The sequence below is a fragment of the Apis laboriosa genome, unplaced genomic scaffold (assembly GCF_014066325.1).
Source record: "Apis laboriosa isolate Shangri-la unplaced genomic scaffold, ASM1406632v1 scaffold13_cov153, whole genome shotgun sequence".
NCBI classification, from domain to species: Eukaryota; Metazoa; Arthropoda; class Insecta; order Hymenoptera; family Apidae; genus Apis; species Apis laboriosa.
The window spans coordinates 1-22001 of record NW_025221370.1 but is presented as its reverse complement, the minus strand read 5'-3'; the positions used below and the strand labels follow the sequence as shown (position 1 = coordinate 22001).

At 27.9% G+C, this 22001-nt stretch overlaps 1 protein-coding gene across 2 annotated transcripts in view; it reads left to right on the top strand.

Moving 5' to 3' along the window:
* The window catches only part of LOC122721092 (HIV Tat-specific factor 1 homolog), a 30787-nt gene extending 13737 nt beyond the window's left edge, over positions 1-17050 (top strand). For both annotated transcript variants that reach the window (XM_043948358.1, XM_043948359.1), the window contains exons 4-7: positions 9872-10041; positions 13964-14150; positions 15807-15943; positions 16472-17050. In XM_043948358.1, the coding sequence (XP_043804293.1) occupies positions 9872-10041; positions 13964-14150; positions 15807-15943; positions 16472-16784 (807 nt within the window). In that variant the 3' untranslated portion in view covers positions 16785-17050. The remainder of the gene's footprint in view (positions 1-9871; positions 10042-13963; positions 14151-15806; positions 15944-16471) is intronic.
* Positions 17051-22001: the final 4951 nt, after the last annotated feature.

The window sequence follows — 22001 nt, the reverse complement described above, 5'->3', positions numbered from 1 at the left end:
GTTTAAGATATTTCAGTTTCTCGAACATTTTTAAGATTATTTATCGAAATCGTGTGTGTCTCTTTCATGGTTGTTAATCATCGTTTGCATTTTTCAATCGTAAAGCGAAATACTTATTTATTTCATTGTTTTTCATTTCTAATTCTGGAAACGTGTTAAGGTTACGTTAGGTTAAGATTAGTAGGTGTTAAGGTTAATTCGCCATACGCTTATCTGATATATTTTTATTACATTCACTTTCCATCCTTGTTGCTATTTTAATTTGATTTTTTTAATTAATTTCCCGCATTGATGTATCCATCGCATTTTCGATTCGTTTTATCATAAATTTGTCTTTTAACAAATTTTAATCTTTTCTTAATTATCGAAATTATAATATTAAATGTGAGATACCGTGATATACCGTGAGATACCGTTGTTTCCCTTCTAATGGTTCGTTGTTCTCTCTCTCTCTCTCTCTCTCTCTCTCTCTCTGTTTCTTTTTTGAATATCAACATATAATCTTTATATATCTCTTATGTCTCGTTTCATTTGATAACGATAGATGAAACACGAAGAATTTGTTGATTCGTATTTCATTGACTTTTCTTATATATTATACGAATAACGTGATAAATGCAATGAATATAACGTAATTTTATTTACCGGTACGCTATTTTTCAAAAGTGAGTAGATTACGTGTTCGAATATCACGAGAAAGAAAATAGAATAATCCTATCCTTAGCTCGTAGTACGTGATACTTTATGATTTATACAGATGAAAAAACTTAATCATTGTAACTAAAAAGAACAATGCAAAAATACAAAAATTAAGAGAATGAAAAAGAAATAAATTTGAATAATTTTTTAATGGATGAAATATATTTGAAACGAAATATTTATATATGTGTAGCGTAGTGTTTTTCTGCTCAAAAAACTTTCTTCTAGAAAATAATTTGGAAGCGAAACAATGTGATAAATTAAATTTTTATCTTTCCTTTTTCTTTAAAAAGAAAGGAAAACAAGAATTACCATACTATGCTTCAAATCGAAGAAATAACAATTTTCGAAAAATTTATTGGATATTTTACATCTTTCTGCGATATATTATTCATATATATAGGAAATAATTGAATATAATAAGAAAGAATCTTCTAAAATATAATGAAATTTTCGTATCGAAAATTTCGTGGCAAATAAATGACCAACACCGAAAGAAAAATTGTTAAAATTCGACGAGAAACTACCCTTGAAAAGAATACTCACGAGATGACTTGATTAACGGAGAAATTATCTTCGAAATTCTTGGAATAAGTTATTCGAAAGCATTTCTTCAAGAATAACGGCATCCAAAGATTCCGTTTCAAATTCCGCCGATATCAATCGCAGATATGTTTGTTAAACGTCTGGCACGCGGCCATTTCAACATTTCTTTGATTAATTATAAAATTTATTTTATCGTTTTCTAACAAGTCATTTCGTCACGTTTCCTCAAATTTCTTAATCGCATAAAAATCATCTTACTTTCACATGTATACGTATACGACGTTTTTGTTTTGCATCGAAAATGAATTTTCACTGGCATTGAAAATAACATCGGTATAATTTTATTACCGTACCATTTATTTTGGAAAAATTAAAAATTTGCCAATATTTATGATATTTATATTATATTTTCCTTTAATTCTTATATCCCATTGTTATCGAATATTTATTTTAAGTCAAACGTACGATTTAAAAATCACAATGAAAAAAGTTATCAACTAAATATTAAACATTTGTATCTGTAAACTATGCACGATGATTTAAACGTGGATTCATTCGTAAAAGGATATTAAGTAAGTATTTACGTATTAACGTATAAACGTATAAATTTAATAAATATCTTTGATGGGATAATATGGATCTGATCGGAACACGACAAATTAATCACTATTAATTTGTTTTCGGATTTTTTCTTTATAAATATGTTTTAAAAAATTGCGATATTTTAGTCGAATTTATAATATTAGGATCGAAAAAATAATTATTTTTATTTATTGAATATGGAAAATCCTGTCATCGAAGCAAAATTAAAAACGTTCGTTTCATTATTCTCAATGGATGGGGAATGAGGGATTTTTAACAAATATGTCAAAGCGGTCTCTGTATATGGCCAAGAAAATATTGAAGAGTTCGAGTTTCAAAGGACGGCGCATCGTTTAAATCTTCAAAAATCGTTGCATGTTCGATTATTTCGCGCGATCGTTTTTATTTTGTAAAATGAAACCGTAAAATTCTCAATTTTTTCTTTTTCAAAGAATTCTCGCTCCATTAATCCAACACGATGAATGCATTCGGGATGGTGAGATGTAGTATAAAACATTTTGTTATAATTGAATTAATACAATTTTGTCGCATTTAAATACACTATTTGAGAAAGAACTTATTCATTATAATCCAAATCTCGAGAATATATGAATCGTATCCATAGATAGATATCAATTTTTAACATTATTTTTAGAAAAAATGAAATTTTTTTGAGAAGAAAATTTATATTATTATTATATTATTACGATTCAAAATTGATTACAATCTCGTTTTAATCTTTAAAAAAATTTTAATCTTTAAAAATATCTTGTTTTTTATTCAAATTTTCCTAAGTTTAGTTAGTTATTTTCTCAGAAAGAAATTTTGCAAAGTATGGTCGATGATATTGGCCAAACGAAGCCACCTCGTATTTAACCGTGAATAAATTTACGAATAAGTACTTTCCTGGATGACTCAGACGACACGCGAAGAATATACAAGTTTTCTCTGTTGGCTGCGGCTCTGTTCGCCACCACGATTATTCAGATGTTGCGTTATATCGTCATCGCCTCTTTTTCCTTCACGTCGCGTTTAACCAGCCCAATGAGATCCGGCCGAGGTCGGCGATGAATTCAGGGCAGACCGAGAGTACCGCGCGATTTCATCCGCAATACTGTTTCGTTGAAATTTTTATCGTGCTTGTCGCTCTCTCTCTCTCTCTCCCCTTCTCTTCTTCTCCCAGATATCAGGTAAAGGAGACGAAATTTCGCCGACAAAAATTTTTTTTTATCGCTTTTTCAAACCAAAAGATATCCGCGACTGCCTTTTAATACCGCTCCCTCTTTGATCGTTCGATACATTGATTAAACAACGTGATAAATCTTTGAATTTTGATAGATTTTTTTTTTACAAATATTTTTGCCACGTAACGTTATTTAGGTCGTTGTACATGTGTAGCAGTTTATATTAATGACAATTGTTGGTTTGGTTTCATCGTATTATCACTCATACGTGTGATATTTAATACATTGATTTATTTCATTTTACGTTTTTAACTTGCGTTTTTAATTTGTTTATTTATTTGTATGAGAATTATAAAATATATGTACTATGAGAATTTATAAAATTTTTATCCAAACGAGATATAAATATTATTTGATATTTCATTGATAAATGAAAATTATAAAGGAAAATGCACAAAATGCAAATGAAAGTCTATTCGTCGTATGTTTCTATAACGTACATTTTGGTTTTAAAATTGAATAATAATTCATTTATATGCGGTAATTATAATTGTATTTCACAATTATCAAGAATTAATAATTAACACTTACGTATATTTATGTAAGTTATTTATAAAAGTTTAGTAAACGTAAATCATGAAACGGAATTAGCGTTTCGAATCTATGGTTTCGTAACTCGATTTTGCTATATATAATACAATACATCGTTGTATTCCATCGAAAACTATTCTGTTTCCAATTTCACCGTCACGTTTTCATTGCAATCTTTTGATTATACGTATTTATTTATTGTTGTTGAAATGATTTTTAAAAAAAATACTTAGATACATATATGTATATATAATTGGATTCAGATTTTAACAAATAATAATAATCTATAAAATAGAAAATTTTTTATTCAATGTTTTAGAATATTAAAATATTTAATTTGCATTCTATTCGTAATGTATATTTATCGCGTTTCATTTCGAGGAAACGATCCAGAGATTGGATTCCTCGATGAAGAAAAACATATCCATTCAGGTATCCGGTTGGGAGCCGGTCTCTGAATCGAGTTTCTTCTCTTTTTCTTTTTCAATGGTTTGCTTTACATTTGTTCGTTCATCGTCGATTAATCCTCGCGCCGTTTCCTTTTCCGCACGACGTGTTTTCCGTGACACGAGCGCGTATCGCTAATCATTTATTAACCGATTAAAATTAAAAATTACTACGTAAATGCTTTCTTTTATGTCCGGTCTGAGTTCAAGAAAATTTTCAACAAAAATATAGTATTTGGAAAATACTCAAGAGAGAAATCAAGCTCGTTTCGTGCATTCGAATCACGATAATCGAGATATGCCTGAATGCGAAGAATCGTTTCTCTTTAACTAATCGATTCGTACATATAATTGCTAATGGATATCTTATCACGGTTGCGGTATTATACCGATATCAACCACGGATAGTATATAATGTAATCTAAATGAATCTAAATTTGCATTACGTCTTATCTTTTTGATATCGAAGTTACGAACGAAATTACGTATCGAGATTATTGATTTTCCTTTCGAAATGTTTGAAATAATATCATTATTAATTATCTTCTTATTAATTAGTTCTGAAATAGTAATAATAATATTAATAAAAATAAATGTTTCTCGTTTATTCGTCTATGAATATCGAATCGTTTGATTTCTCGTATCTGGATTTATAGCGCAGCCATCATTGCACCATACCATTTTCTTCGTAAAATTGGTCACTATTGAATACCAAGAATTATTGCGAGAAGTTTGTTCATCATCGATACGAGCTTTTCTTCCCACCAATGCACTTAAACAGAATATCGATTGTACGTAAACGCGTCCGAATAAATTATTAAATGAAAATTACAACATCGCAAAATTGCTGTTCATTAATATGAACGTGTCAAATGTACGTATTGTACGTATTAAATAGATAAACTATTAATAAACTATTTTTAATAATATTTTTAATAATTATTTTTAATAATCGTGCCATATGGTAACCTTGATGATATTTCTTCTTCTTCTTCTTCCAACGCGATGCGACACGATTTTTTGATACTTTAATATTTTGAAAAATTTACTCGGCCCAAAGATAAACTAAAATTATGCACATATGTCATTGTCTAGCAAGAATATTGCTCCATCATGTGCTATGCAGATTCGAAAATCCTTCGCGGTACTATATTTAGAGTAATCCGTAAACTTACATGATTTTCCTATTTTCTTCCGTATAAGAATCGAGAAACTAGCTAGCTACACCGTTACTTCCTTTGCACCGTTATATCGTATCTCTCTTTCCCGTTTCTTCTTCCTTTTTTTATTCTTTTTACCAAGTATGGATTCTCTTTGTCTTTTCGATCCACATCGAAATGCTCGAAACAGTAGTACATCGGCTCGGTTTAGAGATGTTATTTATGGATATGGTCGTAGTATTTTTAAGAAGAAACTCGTTCTATTCGTTGTTAGATATATGAGGTTATTTTATCGTGTTTCAAAGTTTCGTTTAGTCTAATCATAGATATTTATTATTTAGATTGCATTAACACAATGAATAATAAGCGAAAGAATTTATAGAAAAATCTGAAAGTCTGTCGTGAAAATTAATCGTAAACGTCCGAGTTTCAAAACTTTCTCCAAGATACAAATATTTATTTCACAAAATATCACAGATGTGTCGTTTATTCTTCTACCGACTAGTAGTAATCGGCAATTTTAAAAATCGTAAATCTGTAACAGAAGCGTTATAAATGTTTTCGTATTATTTTTTCCACAGAAAAACAGAATCGCGTGTATAGAAACACACAAACATGTATAGAATTTCTGATGAAAAATACATCTTCAAAGAGTATGATGTTCGAGATATCGATTTGATGGCGGATACTAAAATTTTGGAAATAGCACAGGCATGCAATCCTGATTGGTGTAAAATTCGAACGCTTCGTCATTTCAATCTAAAATAACAAACGTTCAATGCCCATTCAAATTTCTGTTTTTTTTTTTTTTATCGTTTCATACTCCTTTAAAATGAGTTTACGTGCAAAATATTGAACTTTTGCGCAAAAACAAAAGAACGAAAAAATTTGCATCGAATAATATTATTATTATAAAACGGAAGAATAAATATTAATAAATCAAATATTAATAAATCAAATATTGTATTATTTTCAAATCAAATTCGAACAAATTTTTTTCATTTAAATGATAATTAATCAAATAGTAGAGAAAGAAATAATATTAATAATTTTTATAATCCTTTCTCATTTTTTCTTTCTTTTAGTTTTATATGTATGAAAAGGTTCTAATGTGATGTCTGTCCTCAATACATTCTTTGATGGGAATTAAATAATAACAATGTTCCACAATGGCAGACAATGTTAACAAACGAAGCGTATTGCTACTTCAAAATAAAAAATGCTTTTCTCATGATTTACATACAATACGGGACAATTTGAGAAGCGAGCGTAGTAACGAAGATTTATTTAAATTCAAAGGATATTCGATAAATTTTATTGATATCTGATTATCTTGTCGAAACTCAACAAATCGATTTGGTTATTAATCATCGACATAGATATTAAATTAATTTTTAAACAAATTATTGCAAAAAAAAAATATAATGAAAGGAAAATAAATTCGAAATAATATTAGAATACTATATTTGACGATATATTATATTTTTGTCATATTTATTTATTATATTTTTACCATTTATTGGAAAAACAATGGAAACAATTTAAAAATTACAATGTTAAAGGGAACAACGGTTTTAATCGGTATAAGGATGCATACTAATATTATATCAAAATGTCAGATTTAAAATTTGCAAATTCATTTAGAGGATTCTATAAAAATTAATAAAATTAATAAAAAAATTATGATTGTTTTTTCTATATCAATATAAATATATTGGGGGTCTATATATATCTCACTTTTATTATATTTTTTTTATATTATATTTTATCGAATACAATAATATCAAAATATATTATTAATTTTAAGATTCTTTTATCAGACTAATGGAAAGCTTATAATTATTCACTCGCCAAGATTATATAAATTATTTACTTACAAATACCCATAATTGGAACGAATTCGAATCTTAAAAAAAAAAATATAAATGTATACGTCTCTTTATCCATCAATTCGACATCAATTTCGATCACAGTGTAACAATCACTATCAATCTCTTTATAAGGATGTTCCTCATTTGGACGGTTAATCTCTGTTGGAACCCTAAAAATAGAGGCATATTTAAGTAGATGATATTTCAACGCTCACACTACGTCACAAGCAATACAGGAATGAAGAAGGGTACACATAAAACGAGCATATTGGTGTCCCATCGTGAGTATGGAACGATATACGCGTAAACGATATACGATTTGTGCTCGTTTAGGCGAGGTGAAAGCGAAACGTTCGAGGTGGGAAATGGAAATACGAATGTCCTCGTGAAAGGAACGAGGCAAGATCATCCTCGAAGCAAAAACACGTGCGTAGGTTCATTCAGCCAGACGAGCTCTCTCGATTTTTGCCTGTCGGCACTCGTATTATTCCTCGCTGTTGTTCGTCATCACGTGGGTGGAAATACGACGGTAAAACGATGGGAAGTGGGTGGATGAGGGTAGGTTATTCTCTAATGTTTTCTTCTTTTTCTTCTTCTTTTTCATCATAGTTTCTCGACTCGATCTTTTTCCTTCATGACCGATCAAGGGAGAGAAAGGAACTTCTGAATTTTCTATACTTCGATGAATCAATCTTTTCTATCATTCTCGCTCTTTCGATTAGATTGACATGTCAAATTGGAAGTAAAAAAAAAAAAAAAAAAAAAAAAAAAAAAAATAGCTTTGCAATTTTCGCAAAATTTGCGATTTACGAGACAAATTTTTAACATATGTTGAATGCTTTTTATATAACTTTTATTAACCGAATAATGTGGAAGAATATTTTTCCAAGCCATTGTTACCAGACTATTCCGCTATCGTTACATCATCGCTCAACTTGGCTTCAGTAAATTTACCTATGCATTTAATCATTCATTGGAAATTACTCGTTTATCACGCCTACGTATTTCTTCATTTTTTTAAAAAAATAAGGAGAAATTCGATAATAAAATGAAAACGGAAGAATAAAAACATTTATTCAAAAAACATTTTATTTAAAATTAAAATTAAGATAATTTTATATATTAATCGTACTTAGCTCTGATTCTATATAAATTTGATTATATGCAATTTCTTCAAATTTTTACCAACGAACGATCCTCATATGCTTCGCCGCTTTAAAAGATATGAAATCACGGTTAAAAGTATTTTAATGCTACTTCGATCGAACATTGAAACTGGCGCGTAGTTTGAAAATAAATCTGACAGAACTATCGGTTCGATCCGTTCTGTTGTATGAGCTGGAATTTCTTATTTTTAGTATCAATATCTATCCGATATTTTCGTATAACTCAAGTTATACATTTGTCGTTATGCATCAATTTGTTTTCGTTTCATTGCAGAATAGATATAATTTTTCTGATACGATCATACAAATATCGAACGACTACACTTTTTTATTATGCTTTTTATAAAAGAATAAAATGTGTATTATACGTGTATTAAAATATGTGTATTAAAATATCTATAGGGAATAGATATAATAACGATTTTCTTCATCTTTCGGTATGAAATTATTTTACAATTTCGATAGCTGCATACATTTCAATTATTTTTCTCGCAACTTTTCTGTCTGAGAAAAATAAAAAATAAATAAATAAATAAATAATTAATTGTCTCTTTTCATTTAAATATTTCACGCAATATTTCTGTTAGAACAAGGATAAGAAATGTCATATGAATTCGATGATAAATCAACGAATCATATTTGCAATTTTCTTTTTTTTTTATCCATCTTTTTTAGTTTTTATTTCAAAAGATAATATTCAAAGAGAAAAAAATATTAAAAAAAAAATATTTTAAATTAAAAAATTTTATTTTTAAGTTTTTTTTATTTTTATCACCTTTTATCAAGATTTGAAATTAAAAGCATTTGAACGATATTCCCAAGCTATAAACTGTTAAAAGATAATTAATAATATTTTACAGCACACGTTAATTGTCGACGGTACACTCCTTATTAAAATTGCTCGAATATTTATGATTATTATCGTGAAAATTTGAATTGTGTGAAAATCAACAACAATTTTTTTTGTGCGTGTCGAGGACAAATTAATTGGTGACATAAAATCATATAAATGATGATATTGAAATGGCCTTGCATTTAGTTTTCTCTTATAATATTTAATTAGTATTCTTATTAAACTAACATTTTCATTCTCAAATTTTTCAATGAATAATAAAATTTTAATAACAGACGGAAAAAATAATTTTAATAGGATGAATAATAAAATAATTTGAAAAATAAAAAATCAAATGAAATAAATCAAAGTTAAACAATTAATAATTGATAGAATAAATATGAAAGAATAGGATAATATGGGAAATATGATAGAATAGAAGATAAGAAAAAAATAAGTAAAATCAAAAGAAAAAATTGTATTATAAAGTAAGATAGAATAGAAAGAATTTAGAGGTTAGAATTTAGAATTTAGATAGAATAAATTGAGACATATTTGTTATAAATATTTATAAATGGGAAATTAATAAATGAAAATTTAAATAAAATTTGAATAAGTTTGCCAATTAGTAGCTTCCTAAAAATACATAATTTTTTCTCTATTTCATCTTCCAAATAGAAACTTGTAGTCATTTATGTTATTAATTATGCCTTCCTCGCGATGTATCTCTTGCGTTTAATTAATCTTTACGATTTTTTTTTTTTTCATTTTTTTACTTTTTTTTTTTTATTCAGGTCGAATCGGTGGATTTGGCATTAAAGATCTTGGATAAATCGCAAATCAGGGGTAAAACGTTGTCTGTTCAGAGGGCAAAGTTTCAAATGAAAGGAGACGCGTACGACCCAGCCTTGAAACCGAAACGGAAAAAAAAGGATAAGGAACGACAGAAAAAGTTGCAAGAAAAGTAAGTCGCATATAGTAGATATTTCATTTTTAGAATTTCTTTCTTTTTCTTACTTATCGTTAGATGGATAGATAATGGTAATCGTAAGATAGGATCAAGGTAAGGCTCTATCTAACTAAATTGCTTCATTTTTCTTTATTTTATTATTCTTTTCTTCTCGATGGAAAATAAGATAGAATGCAAAAAACGTAAATTTTACCTCTATCTTTAATATCAAATCTTATAATCTTATAATCAAATTATCGCAGTTGAAATATAATATATATATTATACGAAACATTATAAATAACAAACACAAAGCTTTAATAGTAAAAAGTTCCATAAACGTTTATAAAAATATTCCAATACTTATTTCTCTAAAATTTCTAAGTTTTATTATTAATTCCCGCCATTAGGAATTATTAATTCTTAATATTAAAATCAAAGTAACAATTCTAAATTCTGAATTTCTAAAAACTTTTATAGTGTATATTTTTTCCTTTTATCCTTTCAGCAAATAAAATTGAAATTTTTTTTGTACATATGTATATTTATATATATAAGCGTATATAAATATATACGTATAGAAAATTATAAAATGTATTCAAAACGAATAAAATCATTTCCGTTCATCTCCGTGCTCGAGATCGTATGAAATCGAACGATCGGTAGAGGTCATGATGAACTTGATCACGTTCCATAAACCGGATATCAGAGAGGCTCGAATCAAGTTGCTCGAGATAATAGGGCCAGACTGTTTGGCGTTGGTGAATTCCGGTAAAAGCAGCTGCGCGACTCGATTACTCACGCACCACGATGTTAGTATATCGCTCTTGCATACAGACCTCCGTATTTTCTTACACACGTTCATTCAGTGAGCAAAAAGAAACGATTCTCTTCCCATCTCGTGATCCACATGCGATGCTGCCTTACAATGCACCACAATCTTGTTTCCTTTGCCTTCAAATTTATATTGAAAATTTTTAAATCGTTTTAATATCGTAAACCAACTAATTGCCCTCTTCTCTCTCTTTTCTTTTCTCCCTCCCGTTTTCTATTCCAGTTGAAATTGAAATCCATTGAAATAACTTCGCGTTTGAAAATTTCGCGGTTAAGATATATCGATTCTGAAATCTGTGAATATATTTGAATAGAATCCTTATCCGTGGTCCTATCCATTCACAATGTCCGTAATCATCAGTTAGTCGAGTGTTTGCCATCTTCATTGGTGTGCACGAGGTATCCGCCTAAGGACGAGAGTTCGATGCCCTGAACTTTGCGAAAACCAGTTATTTACGAACGAACTTGAGGTCCATCTCGACTGTTCCTTACCGGAAGTTTCAGCTCTAACGGTCTTTTCGCGTTCGAATCGATTTCTATTTGTCTATCTCGTTTTCCTATTCGGACAATTTTCTCTCATGGCCTCGATATCGATCAATCAATTTTCTTTTATAATCTTCGTCAATTTCATAACAATTCCTATATTTATTATTATATGCAACGATATTACGTATCTTTATAAATTTGTTCTTCCCATCGAATTATTGAATTTCTATCATGTACATATATACATATAATGATTCGCATTCCAATTTTTTATACGATTTTATATTCGAAATCATAAAAAATATCGTAATCATTTTTCATTTATGAGATTTTACTTCTCTTACTTTTACTTTTTCATTTTACTCTTACTTTTTCTTGTAAAAAAAAAAAAAAAAAAAAAGTACTTGAGGATATTGAATTAAACGAAAGGAAAAATTGAGTTAAAAATAAATTTCATTCGTTTAACGATTCCTATTGGAAATTGCTTTACCATTACTCTTTAATTTTACGATTAGTTTGCATTTTTTAAAACTAAAAACTATTTTTAGAAATCTATTTTTTTGATAAAAACTATTTTTAGTATTGAATGATATTAAATTCAATTTCCATATTGCATCGAAATTTCAGAATTTCGAAATTTAATTTTTATCATTGATACATACAATTTAATAAGTTGTAGAATAATAAATACTTTATACATAAAAAAGAATTTTTCTATTTAAGAACATAATAATTAATTACACTGGATAATCATACGTAGTTTTTAAATATTATAAACAATCTTTTGTATCTTATTATTATGAGAAAATTAATCAAAAGATTGATTTGACTTGAAAAGAAAAAAACAAAATGTAATAATATAAAAAAATCTTTACATACTACTATAAAATATATATATATATATATATATATATTATTAGGTATGTAAAAGTATATTAAGATTATTTAACGCATTCGATAGTATTATTATCGATAGTAGGACATTATTTCTGGTTTACGTCATTTGGGTCATCAACACGACATACAGTTATCATTATGCGACAAAAATAATAGTTGAAAATAAAATTTTTCTTTTTTTAATTTTTCTCCGCAAATATTACTTGTGATATTATACAACAAAAAAATTATAAAATGCTATAAATTAAATGATTTTCGGATATAATAAATCCTGCAATTTTCTATTCGACCAGTATCCTTTTAATCCAATTCTAATGATTCTTATTACTCGTATATATGTACATATAAATTTCCATGCGTGTTTATTTTATCGATATAATTTTATACATAAAAAATTATGTAATACATAAAACTTTTAATTAATAAACGATTAATAAATTTATTGTCCATACAAACAAACTTCGATAAATTTTGTACATTGACCGACACCTTGATAAATTTATTTTCTTTTCTAATTAAATCAGCTTGCGAATTTTACCAACCATGATGTTATAAACAAAGCATTTGATCTATATGCATTATCGCTAATACACATTTGTCGATTTCATACTCGTTTAATTATGGCATAAATATTACGCGATATAAACTAATAATATAAACGTACATCATAATTCATTCATTCAGTATACTTAATTTAAATAATTAAGTAAACATTTTTTGATTCATAGATTAGATATATTTTTCATACATTATACATAAAATTGAAACCGACTCGACGATATCTATTTCTTATGAAAAAATCATTGTAATTTCTAGTCTACGTCTATTTGCAAATTACAAAAGGCCACACGTGCCACTTATATCACATCGTATATATTTACTCTTTCTATAATACATTTGATTATCTTGTTACATTCATGCAAATTTGGTGTACGTTTGAAATTTTATATCTTCACTTTAAATGCAAATTTCATTTTTTATATTCTCTCGCTTAATTAAAAGAATCTTAGAATATATCTATATATGTATATATAATATATATATATATATATATATATATATATATAATTTGAATGCAAATAAACACAATTTGCAAAAATTTATAATTAATTCGTTTATGCGCATAAAATCTTTTTAAATACGCGAAACATAAATAATTCTTAAATAATTATAATATATAATATAAATTACGATTCAAGCGCAACTCGAAGAAATAAAATTGGAAAATTAAAAATTGTCAACAACAAATATAACTAATTTATACGAAGTTTTCATTTATGTTTTCAATTTCAATTTGTATAATATATAAAATAAAACTAACGTAAAATCAATCAAATCTAAAATCAATAAATCTACTCTAATATATATTTTTTTTAATTTATAAAAATTTCGAATTTTTTTTATTTTTTATCTAAGTTTATTTATTTATTCATTTATTAAGTAATAAAAAGAATTTTTAACAAATCCGCAGATAATACAATAAATATAATTTATATAATATATATAAAAAATATATATCACAAAATATAATATCATATCATGTAATATCATCATATATATATATATATATATATATAGATATATATCACAAAGAATAAATATATATATATATATCACAAAGAAAAAAGATTTCAATTTTTTTATAAATACACGCACAAAAAAAAGGTCCAATTACTTATTATAAATTTCTATTATTCGTTCATGCTTGTTTTTGTCACAGATTATTCGATTGGAGGCCTGAACGTGCGCCAGGAGAACCATTAAAACACGAAAGAGTAGTAATTATAAAAAATCTATTCTCTCCGGAAGATTTTGACAAAGAGGTGTCGTTATTGCTGGAATATCAACAGGATATCAGATCCGAATGTTTGAAATGCGGTGATGTTCGAAAAGTTGTTATTTACGATGTAAGTACATTTAATATGATCACTTTTATCAGATTATTCTCGGAAAAATAAATGCAACGAATCCAAATATCAAATCAATTTACGAGTTCGTATTATTCTTAATTCTAATAAAATAAAATAAATAATAACAATGAAATTAAATTATATCTACATATTTCAATCTAATAATATATTTTATAGAAATATATTTATAATATTACTTTATAAAAATGCTTTCTTATCTCAATGTTGATAATCTCAATGATTTTTTAATAAACTGTTTCATATATAATAAATTTATTTTATCGATCATGCGCGTTTTTAATAATTAATTAAATATTAATAAATTCACGAATATCTATAAAAAATTGATCATTAAAGCATCAATTTAGATCGATTATAAAAGCATTCTGTGTCGCTTAGATCATCACTGACTAATGAAGTAATGTCACGTAATATTTTATAAGTGTATATACGCACTTACAAGTATACGCGCTTCTTACAATCGAATCGTTTTGTCGTAGATTTCTCTAATGACCCATGCAAAGTGGAACAGATCATTCTTCTTTCATTATCGAATATCTTGGATCAATATCGAATATTTTTCATCTCTTGTATCAAAATTTTTATTATTTTCTTCGTGTATCGGACCAATATAATATAATAACAATATTGGTAATAATTAATAGATTTAAGAAAATTGTTATAAATGACGATTGATAAAAATATGATAAAATTTATATAAATCAGATATTGAAAATTTAATTTTTTTTATACGAAAAGAAAAGAAATAATCTCGTAAAATAAAATTTCTTTCGTTCATTCGTTTTTAGAAAGATGTTTTAAAAATCACATTGTGAAGCAAGATCCAAGATGCGTCGAAACAGTGACAATCGCAAAAAATTCATGGATATTCTTCCAAAAAAAAATAACCTAATCTTATAAATTTAACAACAAAACATTCGTAATCGATACATTTCGCGAAATCATTCAATATCAAAGCGAGTTCTATTCTTTAGCTCGAACTTGGTTAAAAATGGAAAAAAAGGAAGTCGATTATCAGAAGTTGTCAAGTATTTTTGTTCGCTTATATATCTCCATCCAGCGAAGCGTGTCATACCGTCACACCGAAACAATAGATCATAAATTTTTTCGTCGAGCTCTCAATTCCTCTTCGTGTTTTGGTAGCTGTCATTTTGTACGATCTTTATTGTCGAAACACGAACGAAAGTTTCGTATTCGTTGTCGATCCGACAAACGATTTCGTGCTTTTATTTACGCGATCCTTGTTACTTATTCAAATTATTCAAAATCTTCTAGAATATGTAAAAACTTAAGTTTAAAATTATTATTACATTTATTAAAACTTTGTTCGAAGTTATTCGAACTGATCGCCCTTCGAATAATCTCTTCGAATAATAAATTGGCTATTATTCACAATTCAACGGCGATTATTCGAAAGTAATTTTATTCGAAATTTTAACCGGTTTTTTCAATTCATTTTTCGTTTTATGGTTTCGCATAACATATAATTTTGAATTCAAAAAACGAAATTCTTTCTGCAAATCTACGTAATAGTTTTTTTATAGAAAAAAATATTACACACATTAATATTTAATCGTTAGAAAAGGAAATTTTCTTGAATTCAAAAATGATTTTTACATTATACATTTGCAGAGACATCCGGAAGGTGTTGCGCAGGTAACATTTCGGGAACCAGCAGAAGCACAAGCTTGTATTCAATTATTAAACGGTCGTTGGTTCAGTCAAAGAAAAATATCGGCTGAAATTTGGGATGGTAAAACAAAATACAAGTAAGTCGCTCTTTCGTTTTTCCGTAGTCATCGTCTTTATCTAAAACTTTATATAAAACTTTATTTAACATCAGTTCATTATCAGTCGAGGCTCGCTTTTTACACAAGTATCGTTACATAATATACATACCGCATGAATTAAAAAAATAGCGATTCAATCGTATCTCGCGTTCATGATCGTAAAAAGAAAATATTTCTTATTTTCGTTTCGAGTCGAGAAACAATTTTAGCAAATATTTTGATTTTATATTTTATTTCGTAACTTTAATATTTAAGATAACATTTAATCATCAATTAATGATCGTAACATTATAAAAAAATACATAAATTACATAATTATAAATTACATAATTAACAAGAGATAATAATTAAACTTTAACTTATTCGCTTAAGAATTTATAAAAAATCCGGTATGACAACAAATCGATAAATTATAAGTAGTATACAGAAATAGATACAGAGACGAACGATGAAAATACAACATTTTCCAAAATAATATACGTATATCGATTTTTTTTTCTTTTTTAGAATTTTAGAAACAGACGCGGAAACGGAAGCTCGAATTGCTAAATGGGATAAATATCTGGAAACTGAAGAGGAAAAAAAGGAAGAGGAAATTGCGAAGCACGAGATACGAAAGGAGTTAAAACAAGACGAAAGGCCTGTAATTATAGAGAAAACGGGGTTAGTCGAAACAATAGCGAAGACATTGGAAAAATCGGAAACGACGCAGCAACTCACGAATATCGCGAAATACGCGAAGACTTTGGAAAATACAAAACGAAGCGAAATATCATTGAATTCTGGAAATTCGCAGGAAGCAATAAAAAATATCGAATAGATGTAATAAAAATTCCATTGACAGATACGTATTCACGAATCGATTACGGGAAAAGCACATGCTTTATATGAAATACATAATTAAGAGTAACGTCGACGATCGTGATTAGCGAGAAGTATTAGAACGGTTGATTACGGGATAACTTTTGATCAAGTAACTTGTAATTCATCGTTGAACATTCAAATATTATATTATATTAAATGTATAAAATCGAAATCACGTTCTCGTTACTCAAAAGAAATAAAGGAAAATAATTTTCCCTGTAATTTTTCCTTCACTTTTTTTTTCTCACCTTGTCAATTTCGCTTCTTATTATTTTGCGTTTTCAACGATTCACTTTACAATTCATATTTATAATTTACGAGATACAATACGTCTATAATTATCTCCTTACAATCGCAAGTAAATTTTATACAAGTCTTTTTTACGTTGAAAATATTTTAATATATTTAAATTATAGAATACTTTATAGTATATACATATATGAACGAACGAACGAACGAATTTTATAACGTTATAAATTAGATACGTATTTAGAAAGCATAGCAGCATGTACGAAAGAAATTTCCGAGAAACTGTCACTCTCTATTCGGTTAAAATTTCGAGGATGATTTCTCGTTTCGTATAAAAACATAACATTGTTACGAGAAAGATTTTTGCGAAAATCAAGATCGTTCAATTTGGCATAAAATGTTTCATCTTTTTAAGGTCATTTCCAATATTACCGACACAACGTAGAATAAGATTAGAACAGTAAGTATACATCAAATACTTTCTTTCATTTTTTTCCGTAGAAGAAAAAAAAGAATCGCTTATATTTTCTTATTATAGTTTTCTAGTTTCCTAATTCATTGCGATTCTAATTCATTATTAATTCGCAATTTCTTAACGTTAATAGGCATAATTTCGTTAATGTAGTTTTTAACTGAACCGTTATTTAATTTTTTTTTAACGTCGAAAGTTAAAACGTTATTCGTTTCGTAACAAGTATCTATCTAAAATTATAGAATTCCATCATCGGGATAAATAATAAATAAACGATCGTTATTACAAGAGTTGCCGTCAATCATTAGAATCGAAAAACTCGATCAAGAATTTTTCTTTTATTTTACTACCTCCTAATATGCCACGAAAAAAAAATAGCAAAGAAAATCAGCGTGGAAGATCAAATCTGAAAATAAAATCTAAACGAAGAGATTCACTATTAACATTTTATATTTTCGTCATCGTGAAAACGAGAAATAATTGATAATTGAAAATGAAAAAAAAAAAAAAAAAGAAAAAAAAACAAAAAAAGCGAAATAAATTTCTCAAACAAAACATTAAATTATTTTACCATTAAGTATTTATCTACATTATCTATTTATCTACATTATATTTACTTACATATATTCATATTTAATACTCTTTAAGATTATGTATATATTTGATTCAAAATCGCACATTTTTTTTTTTTTATCATTTCTTTCTACAATATTTTTCCTATAAAGAATTTTGAAACAAATTTAAATACAACATTAAAATATTATAAACATTTTGTCAATTCGAAAAGCTTTTTTTATATCCTTAGTAAGAACTATTTCGTATCTGTGTTTATTCAAAAAACAGAAATTATCGATTCATAACCTAAGCATTATGAATCAAAAAAAAGTAAGTTTAATTTAAATCTAAAGGCGAGCAAACTAAAACAACATGTACGTATATGTATAATTGCGTATATAATAAATACTTTATATGTGATAAATTGAATCACCAACCGTGTAAAAATAATAATATTAAAGAAAATAAATTCATCAATTCAAAAATCAAGAATCTAATAACAAAGAATCTGCTATCGAAGAAGATAATTCTCGATATATTAAACCGTTTAAAACGTGTTACGGAAGAAAGAGAATATTAAAATCAACGCTTAATTTTTTTATAGAAAACTGTTATTTAATCTTTATATTAAACAGATTAATATAAATTCATGAAATGTTGGAATATTTTCTCAATGTTAAATTTCGTTCTTTATTTTAAAATTTTTTTGTATCGGACGAATATTAGGTTTTCCTTTTTATCGACTTATCGACTTATATTTTATTTATTTAACAATCATTTATTACATTTTAACATTCTATTATATCATACGATATAGTTATAAAATCTTTCGGAGAGCAGAAAGGAACACGTCCGTTTCGTTCCGTATTCGGAAAACGACTACGCTTAATCGATACGTATACAATAATAATCGACGCGACATCGCGCTACGATTCACGTTCCCTATAATATATATTCGTAAGAATATTAATATTTATTTCATTTTATTAATTTATCAATCATTATCACGGTGCTTCTTTTTTTTTTGTTTTTACGTTATGTTTACAGATTTTTAATTATAATATTTTTCGTTTTTGGAATAGTTTCGAATTTTTTTTTTCATTATTAATTTATGAGATTTATAAAAAAGTTCAACGATATTTTTTCTTTATCTTTTATTTTAATTTTTTAATAATTTTTGTTGAATTATCGTTCGAATTATCAGTATCGTAAATCTTTTTTCGATTAATTTAATCGTCAAAATTTATTTATACTATTTATATACAATTTCTTTTTGTACAAATATCTTTTATACATTTTTATCGTTTTTTTTTCTTATTATTATTTGCCGCATTTTAACATAACATAACATTTTAACGATAATAAATAATTTTAATTACTATAATTCTTCTTCGATATTTTCGTTCGTATTTTTGATTTTCATTTTATCGGTACAATTTCGAATGATTTTTTTCTTTTTTTTTCTTAATAGAATTTTTATGATATTGGAACATATAGGAAATAAAAGAAAAGAAAAAAAAAATAGAAAATAGGATGAAAATTAAATTTCTTAGAAGAGACATCGAAAAATAGATGGAATTCGAGATCCGAATGAAATAGCGAACAGATCATCGAGAAACGACGCATCAATTCTCGGTTCTGTTCTTATAGTACGGAATTTTTTTTTTTAAATAAAAATGTCTTTTTTCTAGCGATCGAACGATGGAAAACGATCCGGAGGGATGAAAGAAAATCGAAATTAAAAAAAAAATTCGCAAAAAGTATTCTCGAGTACCTTAAATAGCCGAAAATTAGAACTCTCCCTCAGAGGGGCTGTGGCTAAGTTGGAACACTGCTTTTTCCGCACGCCGAAGAACTCGAGTTCGAGACTCGCCCAGGTCTTCAACCGAGAGTTTTTTCGCGAGCGACGGACAACTTAAATTGCCACGAGGGAATGACTCTCGGTCGTCTTTCTCCCACGGGACTCGGGACGATAAACACTCTCTCTGGTCCCGGGAGGTGTTTTTCATCCACGGGGACCATTCTCTCCGGTCCAGAGGGCTTCCCCGGGCCGGACTGAAATTTTGGAGGAGTCACAGGCGGAGGATGGAAGGGGAACGTTGCAATTTCGTCTCTTACCGGCTTTTGCTCACGGGTAGAGGGAGCGAGATTGTGGCTACTCTCACAGCGAGAAGATATCAGCTTAACGGAGTGGAAAGGTATCGGGTGTTTAGCGGTAATATGAAAAAGCGTCGGCATGTATCAATAATTAAAAAAGTAAGCGAAAAGTAAAAAGAAGAAAGAAGAAAAAGACTGTAGTAAATAAAAAGAAATATCTTTTTTTTCTTTAATCAAAGGAAATTAAGAAATATAATTTCGAAAAAAATTATTTATGGTTTATAGGAGATTGACAGAAATTTAAAATTTAATATTTAAGGAAAAAAGATTAAATTGAAGAAAGCGAACAACTTGAATTACATTTAATAAATACTTAAGAGTTAATAATATATTTGGAAAGTTTAAAGAAAAAGAAAGATTAAACGTTGAAGTCATTTATTATCAGAATATTTAAAAGAAATGGGAGAGGGGAGGAGGGGGGAAGCAAAAAAGAAAAATTGAAGTATGGAAATTATTATTTCAAGAACAGATTAATAAAACGAATGCATGAAAAATTGTTATTTAAAAAGGTAATTGGAAGAATAATTTATAAAGATTTCTAAAAGCAAAAAAATCGGTAACAGAAATATTTAAGAAATAAAGGAAGGAGAAATTGAATTTAGAAAATAATGATTTTATTTACAATCTAAAAGAATGGAAGAAAAAAATGATTACTGAAATATTTAATCGAAAGAGAATGTAATATAATACATCTTTACATTTCGATACTTTATTTATCGAACGATTACTATACTCGAATATTCTAATACATCGTACAGATAAAATTTATTCGGAGAACAGAAACGTGCAGATCCGTCCCGTTTCGCGTTCGGAAACCGACTACGTTTAGTCGAAACGTACAATAACAATCGAAATATACGTCTGTTTTCGTCCGCGTTCGGAGACAGACTAAATTTAATCGAAACGTATACAATAATAATTGAAAGCATACATCTATTTCCTTCCGTGTTCGGAAACCGATTACAAATAATCGTATATATACAATAGCATAGGACGCGATATTATACCGCGATATATATTCATTACAATATTTGTAACAATACTAACAATTAATTTATTATTAACTTTTATTCAGGATAGAAAATATAGTTATTAGTTAAGGTTACTACTATTACGATTATTATTATTACCGTTCTTTGTTTATATTCTTACTAATCAATTTTTTATTACTAACATGACCAATTACAATCATTAATACTATCACTACCAATAATATTATCATTAAAACTATCATTATCAGCATCTTTACTACTTTTAATAAAATCGTTATCCTTATAACTATTATTAAAAAGAGATAAGAATAATGATATCAGTGAATAAGAATTATAGAAGGACAAGATCAGGTTAGGTTAGGTTAGGTAAACGTAGGTTAGGTAAGGTTACGTTACGTCAGAGTCAGGTAGGGACGGGTTACGTAAGGGTCAGGTAGGGGTGAGTTACGTCAGAACCACGTAGGAGTACCGTCAATACCACGTTGAGGTGGGTTCCGTCAGGACCAGGTAGGGGTGGGTTCCGTCACCACCACGTTGAGGTAGGTTCCGCAAAGGTGACGTAGGGGTGGTATCCGTCAGGACAACGTAGGGGTGGTTTCCATCAGGACCACGTAGGGGTGGTTTCCGTCAGGACCACGTAGGGGTGGTTTCCGTCAGGACCACGTAGGGGTGATTTCCGTCAGGAGCACGTAGGGGTGTGTTGCGTCAGGATGATGTAGGGGTGGGTTCCGTCAGGCTGACGTAGGGG